General features: G+C 50.4%; 1 protein-coding gene across 1 annotated transcript in view; it reads left to right on the top strand.

Moving 5' to 3' along the window:
- The first annotated feature begins 211 nt into the window (after nt 1-211).
- TBX4 (T-box transcription factor 4) overlaps nt 212-7,984 on the top strand; it is a 29,646-nt gene continuing 21,873 nt past the window's right edge. Inside the window, exons 1-2 of the mRNA XM_032201122.1 lie at nt 212-367; nt 1,268-1,362. Coding sequence (XP_032057013.1) covers nt 212-367; nt 1,268-1,362 — 251 coding nt within the window. The remainder of the gene's footprint in view (nt 368-1,267; nt 1,363-7,984) is intronic.

Raw genomic sequence — 7,984 nt, 5'->3', positions numbered from 1 at the left:
GCGGCTCCCCGGGGAGGGCAGGCGGGCTCGACCCGGCTCGGCTCGGCTCGGCCCGGACGGGCACAGCGGCTTTTACCCGGGGTCGTCCCGTGGCAGTGTCGCCGACCGCAGCTGAGGATGCTCCGCCGAGCCTGACCCGGGGCGGGGGGCGCGGGCTGGAAGTGGCCCCCGGTGCCGCGAGCTAATTGTGCGCCTCTCTCCCCCCAAGGAAATGCTCCAGGAGAAAAGCCTGTCTGAAACCGAGGAAGGGTTTCCAACAGCCCCCGCGCCCGGCCATGCGGACTCCTCCGCGGGCTCCCCCGTCCTCGGCGTAGCCGGGGGGAGCAGCACGCCGCTCAGCAGCCCGCAGGTCCCCGACCCCGAGCAGGTACGCACCGCCCGGCCCGCGCCGTCGGGCAAACGGGCACCGCCGCTCCCCGCGTCCCGCCGGGACGGGCAGAGGCTGCTTGGAGCCCCAGAGCCCCGGGTGGCGGTGCCGGAGCCTCCCTCGGCCGCGCATCTTCCTTGGCTACGGGTCGGGGTGCGGGGAAATCGCCAGGGAATCGCGCTGTTTTTCTTTTTCTTTTTTTCTTTTTTTTTTTTTTTTTCCTTCCTTTTTTTTTTTTTTTTTTTTCCTTCGTTTATTTATTTTGCTCTCGTGCGAACAGGCCGCTCTGCCGGCCGTCGGGTGCGCGCCTGCTGGCAGGGCGAGCCCGGGCGCTGCCCCGCGGCACACGGCGCCTCCCGAGCAGGATCCGGCCCCGCGGTGGCTCTCGTTGGTTTCTTTTGGTTGATTTTTTTTTTTTTAATTATTTTTGTTGTTGTTGTTGTTAAATCAAACTTCGCGTCGCCTGCGGCCCCTCGGGCCATCGCGGTTTCTCTGCCTTCAGCCCCGCATTACCCCTAAATCCTGCGGAAAGTAACGCAGAAATCGCGGCGCAGCTGAGCCGGGAGCAGCCGCGGATGTCCTCGGGATGTCCCCGCGGCTGCTCCCGGCCCCGCTTTTAGGGAGCCCCTGGGCTCATCGGGGACCGTCTGCGCCATGCGGGCACAGAAACCCCTACGAAAAAAAAAAATAAAATAAGAATCCTTCTGGCCTCAACGCCTGGCCTGGACGGGAAGCTGCAGCTAGAGCCGGGCTGCGTTGGTTTCTCTCCTTTTTGGCAGCGGGCGGTGCAAGTTTCGGGCCCCGGCCCTCCTGCCGCGGCTGGGGCTTCGCGGCCGCCTCCAGCCCCTCTCTAACGCCCCGCGCCCTGTGCTGCTCTCCTCACTATCTTTATTTTTCCAGACCATAGAAAATATCAAAGTCTATCTCCATGAGAAGGAGCTATGGAAGAAATTTCATGAAGCCGGCACCGAAATGATCATAACCAAGGCAGGCAGGTTAGTGGCAATTCCCCGCGACCACGGGTTGGTTCCAAGCCGTACGAAATGGTCCTGCTCGAACCCTTCGGAGACTGGAGAGCTGCTGCGGTCGGTGGCATTTTATAAAATTGTTATCGTGATTGCACATTTCAGGAAGACAATTTTTCTGTGTAAACTGTGCATGTGTTCGAGTGGGGCAACAATGAGACTGTGGGTGCTGGAAAGAGTTGCGGAGTCGCTTGATAAATTTAGCCTCGATTCTCTGTGGTACCGCTTCGTTGTTTGTTTTTTTTTTTTTTTATTATTATTATTATTTATTAATTTATATATATTTTTAAGAATTTGTCATGATAGTGGTTCCACTTCTATATTTTTTTCCAAAGCAAACCCCACTCCCCTGCTTTGCACAATGCGGTAAGAGCTGTGTTGGGATACTTTGCACCAAACTGTTCGCAAGATGAAGGCTTAGGGTATGGTTTGGTTTAATCTCAAAACTAGAAGAGTGCGAGGTACTGCCTTTTGGTCAGTTAGGCGTGGAAAAGTTCTGCATTTTCTTGAGAGCAAACAAACGCTCATGATTTTTACCAACTCAGAGCATCTTCAGCTTGCGAAGCCGGGCTGGGAACCGTCCCTGCGCCTGCTCCGAGCTCCCTGCCCACCCCGCGCTGCTCTGAGCACGGATCGCAGAATTAACACACAAACCTCAGAAAATCACCAGCCCAGGAATCAGGCCGGTCCCAACAAAAATATTCGGTGCCACTGCGGGCACCGAAACATCTGCCCTTGGCTTCTGCGGCAGCCAGCTCGCATCAGTACTGCTGGAAAATAAAAAATGCCAGAACTGGGTGTTAAAACGCATTTAATTCTCACCCAGCCTGTAATTGCTGATTTTACACCACGTGGAGGAGGGCACTCGAATAATGAGGAGCAAGTAGGGAAAAAAAAGCCCAACGTGCATGCACGCTGTCGGTTCTTCTGTGTTCTTCATCCTCTGAGCGTGGCAGTTGGAGTGCAGGGGGGATTCTCCCCCTCGGGATGGGGGCTGTGTCCCGGTGCACCCCCAGACCCCTACCCGGCTGGGGGGCGATGAGCGGCTCCTTTGCCTTCCCCCTGCTCGGAGCAGCCGGGCAGGGCAGGGATACTTTCGGTAACATCCCCGGTAGTCCCCTCGCCCCCCCCGGAGAGGAGGGGATGCTCGATTTGTTTGTTATTTGGCCTGCGTATGAAGCGCTTGCTCAGGTAACTCTGTCCTTATCATGCTGTGTTTTGGTGTGCAAAATCTTGGGGCTTGGTCTGTTCCCTGCGCTTCTAGCGCTGGGAAGAGCCGGATTCATTTTGATAGGTCTGCTACCTAAGTCAGCTAAGACGAGGGGATCAAGACCTCAGATATTTTACCCTTAATTTATAGTATCTGAGTGTGTCTGTGCGGGACATGTAATATCTTTACCAAATTCTAGACCCTAAGCATCCCAAATGTGCATGTTATCTCTTTGTAAGTCTTAACGTGGATTGTTTAAACAAATCCATATGTATAGGGCTCAGTCCCGCATTCTTTGTCCGCCGGAGCCGGCAGTGCACACGTAGTCACCTTCCCGAGCGTGTGGATGGGACAGAGCAGGCGGGGGATTGGACCCAAGATGCACAAATTTTTATTTTATTTTATTTTATTTTTTTAAGCTAACAAACCAAATTCTCTTTTGGTGAAAATCAAGGCGGCGCAGTCAAGCTGAAACCATTTTAAATGTGACCGGGAAAAAGGAAAAAAATAATATTAAAAAAATATATATTCTGGGGCTGAAATGCCGACGAATAACATGAAACAAAGCAGTCGCTTCGTTTCTTCTCCCCGTGCCCAGCTGCAAAAGGTGCCAAAAGAGGGGAGCAGCGAGGCCGGGGCCACGCGCGAAGTGGGGCGCGGGCTGGGGGAGTAAATGACGAAATGAAAATCAGTTCTTAGTGCAGTTTTTATTTTGGCCGAGTCATTTAAAAAAAAAAAAAAAAAAAAAAAAAAAAAAAAAAGGAGCAATAGTATGTCTCCCTTCGACCCAATTAAAAAATGACGGTTAATGGCGATTTGTACGTACTCGCATTTAGCATTGAGGGGGGGAGGGAAAGCGGCTAATTGCAGGCACTAATTAGGACTCTAATCCCCCTCCCAGCAGGCAGAGAGATGCCCCTGAATGCCGTTAGTTGAAATCGCCGGAGTGTCGGTCTGTCTGACCTCAAGGGGCACAAACGAAACGAAATCGAAGCCTGATTTTTAAATTTCGAACAACAAAACAGTGACTTTAATGACAAGCTCACTCAGTGGAGAGGAAATGTAAAGCTTGGCGGAAGCGTTAATTCCAAGGCAATGGTGTAAAATAGCCTTTCTGTATAAACAAGGCAAATATTGATAACTTGGGGGAAGGGGGGGGGGGTCATTCGTTTCGTTCTTCGTAGAGCTCCTCAGAACGAGCCAACTATAAATTATCGAGAATTTAGGGCTGAGAATTACTTTGGGGGATTATTACTCCCTCTTAGGACTGATCTGTAGGAGACATTAGGAGAACACAGCAAGCTCAGCATTGCAATAGAAATCGTGTTGTTGCCAAGAAAGCTTGATTTATAAAGTGGAAACATCTTTAAAATGCGCTTGCTATCTTTTTAATGTTCGGCTGCTTCATTGTGGGAGGGAGAAAAAAAAGAGAGATTATTTTATATTAAAAGGATCGTCAAAAGATAAAAAGTTTATGTTAGCAAAGTTCCCTGAACTTCGCGTAAAACCGCTCGCCTCCTCCGTACATAAAACCCTGCACCTCGCGGAGCCCCGAGGATGGGACGCTGCGGCCCATAAATCAGCCCTTTGTCTTGTTCCCCCTGCTTGAGGTTTGCTCTAATTACGAATTTGCACTCGGGAGAAATTTTCCTTCGCTGTTTTTAAAGGCCGGGTGCGGCGCGGAGCTCGCTCCGGCTGCGCTGCTGCCCGCGGCCGGGGGCACCCCGGGGCTGCCCCGAGGGGCTGGGAACAGCCTCTGGGTGCTGTGGGGGGAGGCAGAGGGGGCACCGAGCACCGGGCAGGGGGCTCCGGGCCCCGCGGAGCTCCGCCCGCCCCCGCCCCGACGAGGCGGCCGTAGCCGCTGCCCCCGCACCGCTGCGGGGGGACTGCGGTGTGGGCATCGCCCCAGCGCTCCCGTCGAGGTTACCAGCCCCCAGAAAGCCCCCTCCCCCCCGTTTGCCAGGCAGCGAGGTGCCGCTGGATGAAATGAATAAAATCGACGGGAAGGTAAATGTGAAGGTAATAAGGGGACAGTGGAGCTGAGGGTGCGCAGCCACCCCCGCCCAGCAGCCCTGCGGGCACCAACTCAGGGACCTCAGTATCACTCTGCTTGTCCAGCGTGATGGCATTTAGCTGAACAATTGCAATTATTATTATTTTTTTAACCTTGTGGCAAAACCCATTTTGTCTTTCGTAATTCTTTGTTAAATCTCAGCTTCCAAACCCTGTTTCTGCAGGAAGTTTAGTTTCACGAACACGCTCTCCCTGGCTCAGGACTTTTTGCCTCCTTCTAGCCTTGCTTTAGCTTTCAGTCTTCGTTCGTTTTTCCAAGGTGCCAGTCTTTGCAGCATTGCAGTTTCTCTCCAGATACTGCCAGGGAAAAAAAAAAATGATGCAGTCTATGGCAAATCAGTAAAAAATAGCAGTTCACGGGATTCCCAGTGACATTTTCCTGAGCAGTCACTGAAGAGAAAAAGGAGTTCCTCTGTGGCAGCACAACCTTCCTTGGATGTGAACGGGAGGCTTGAGGTACCGAAACTGAGCTTTGACCAGACTGCAGGATGTGCACAGGTACAAAGATAGCCTCAGTCTTCATGGTAGCAGGTTTTAGGAAGCATATGTAGGAAAATATTGCGCAGAAAAAAAAAAAATCAATAATGCAGCTTGCATGTGTGGAAAAGACGCAACCCCCCTTTAGATGTTCAAGTTTCATTTTAAGAGTGGCTTATTTAAGTTTAAAAAAAAAATAAAATCTGTTCTTAATCAACTTTAGTAAACCAAAATAAAACTAGTTTTTAGGACATCAAGGTTTGAAGAAGTATAAATGCTTTGGCTAAGCCTGGTGCAGCTTTCCTCTGTGAATAATCCTTTAAAAGTTAAATTTTCCATGGCTCCGTAGGGCATATGGATGCCCAGTTCTCATTGCAATTAAAGGGAAATATTTGTCCAGAATCTTTTGAGGCAGTTACAAGAATCTCTGCTCAAGGTTTTTGATCCAAAAGCAAACCTTAATATCCTAGATCAGCAGAGGAATGTGAGCCATCAATTTAAAACTTGGAAATAAAATAGATATTTAAGGAATGTTTGATCTGCTTAGTCCTAAATTCGGGGTCCTGGAATTACCCTGTTAGGGCAAACTCCCGCTTTGAGAGAAAGGAGCAGGAGCAAAATGCGATGGCTCTTGGCCGTGCTGCTAAAGATGTCGACAGCTTTGGCAGGGAAGACAGAGCTCTTCCACGCCGAGCAGGGCAGGGATGGGATTTTAGTTTTTCATATGCTTCTGTCTCCAACAACAACCTTCGCTGTTAGTCTCCTAAAGGCATGGGATGCTCATGGTTAAGTGTGTTCCCAAAGCCTTCCACGCTCATCCTTAGGCTGCAGGAAGGGTTTGGTCAAACCCAGAGCAGAGGAAGAAGATCCTCACCACCGCCCAGGCTTCAGCTTTGCCTCGAAGCCTGCAGTGAGCCCATGGCTCCTCTGAAAGCTCACAGGGACCTGCATGGCTGAGGGAGTTGGGCTGACAATGGGGTAGCCTGCCCTGAATTGTGCAGTGCTGGGACATTGGCCATGCTCTTGTGTGGTTTCTTCCTGCGGTGAAGCTGCCTGCACCACTGCGTCCCGTCCTCCTGCACGCTGGGACCTTCCTCGCTGAAAGTCGGTGTGGCGAAATGAAAGCAGCAAGGCAAGGAGCCCTTCCGCGCTTCAAGTTACTGTGGGGCAAAGAGAGGAAATGTTTCTAGACCGTGAAACCAGCCATGTAGTTAACCAAGTTCTCAAGTATGTGAGAAACAATGTTTTATTTAAAAATTAGATGTGCTAGCCAGAAAAAAAAAAATACAACCTCGCCATTCCAAAATATAAAAATCCTTTAACTGTCTGACCTTCTCATCACTAGGTCATGGTCCTGCCACCAGATAAATCTCTCCTATCTGTCCATAGACTGAGAGTTCAATGTTGCTTGTGTTAGTGACAGTGAATTTGGGGCTGAAAAATGAACTACTGATGAGAACTCCTGTTGAACCTGTATTGTTTGTTATTCTGAGGCAAGGATCTGGCATGGGCTAATCCAGCACTTCAAAGTTAACTGCTCTTACTTTGTATACAGAGCGTCATAGCGGAGTGGCGTGGGTGATAAGAGAAATAAGGGACTAAGGGTTAGGATACACTGGGAAAATGGGACCCTGTTGAAAAACCCTTTGATCTCTTTAAAGTATTTTCTGAAAGCAAGAATCTATCAAAAAGGAAATGCCATTTAAAAGGCTAAAAGAAACAGCTGACATCCCCAAATTTGTTTTAATTTGCCCCGGAGAATATTATATTTAGAGATGCGTTAAGCCAATGGAAGAAATATTTGTCAAAAGAAGGGAAATTAGGAAAAAGAGGAAAGGTCATTAGAATGAGAACGTGGTTCCTGAAGCTCTACCATTCCATTCCTTTCTCTTTCCTCCTAAGAATGAAGACAAGCAATAGCATCCTTAAGCAGCCATGACCAATTCTCATGAGGAATTTGGGGCTATGCTATTCATTATTGGCATTTTAGATGTGTGATCTGCCGTGCTGCTTAGGGAACATCGCTGGAGACATCTCCACATGCCCAGCAACTTCTGAGAAGTTGGTCCTTCAGCCATGACATGGCATATTGGCCAAGATGTCGAATGATTTTTTATTATATTTTTTTTTTTTGTCCTGATTGTTTCATGACCTGAAGCACCATAGGTGTCACCTTCCCAGACAGTGCTGTGCTGGAGCTCCTGACCAGCCAGCCCCTTAAAGGCCACTTTACTTGGCCACCCCGAAGTCAAGGGTTGTAAAATCTTTGTTCCGTTGAAAGCCCTGTGGAAAACAGGACTTCAGCTTCTGAATGTCTGACGGCTTGTGGGGCATTTTTATACCCGAGAGGAGAGAAGAAAGGCCTTGGTAGTATGAGAACTACCATCCACACTGCGGGACACGGTGGGCTCCAGTCTGCTTCAGAGAGCACTGATTCAACCTCTGGTGAGGGCGTGACTTGGGCTGCTCCAGCAGGACTCACGAGCCTTGTTTCCAAGCAGTTTTCCCCGTGGGAACACCAGGCAAGTTCCTTACTTACTGTGGGTGGGCCAGAAGAAGGCCCCTTCCTCAGCAGGAGCATCGGCAATATCTGCATCTGAGCAGGACCAAACCCTCGGGAGCAGGAGGGGGTGAGGACCGAGGGGCATGCAGAGGCCACCCCATTGCCCAGCAGAGCTGAGACATGTCCTTGGGACATGCATGTCCTGGCGAGCAGCGTGGTGTGGGCTGGTTGGTGCTCAGATGAGTGTTTCCAGCCCTTTGATCAGCCCTGATGCTCTGGGCTTTGCTGGCTGCTGTCCCCAAGGCCCTGTAGGATCAGGGAGCACCGCA

This window comes from Aythya fuligula, chromosome 20 (genome assembly GCF_009819795.1).
Source record: "Aythya fuligula isolate bAytFul2 chromosome 20, bAytFul2.pri, whole genome shotgun sequence".
Taxonomy (NCBI): Eukaryota; Metazoa; Chordata; class Aves; order Anseriformes; family Anatidae; genus Aythya; species Aythya fuligula.
This window is presented reverse-complemented; position numbering and strand designations above follow the sequence as displayed.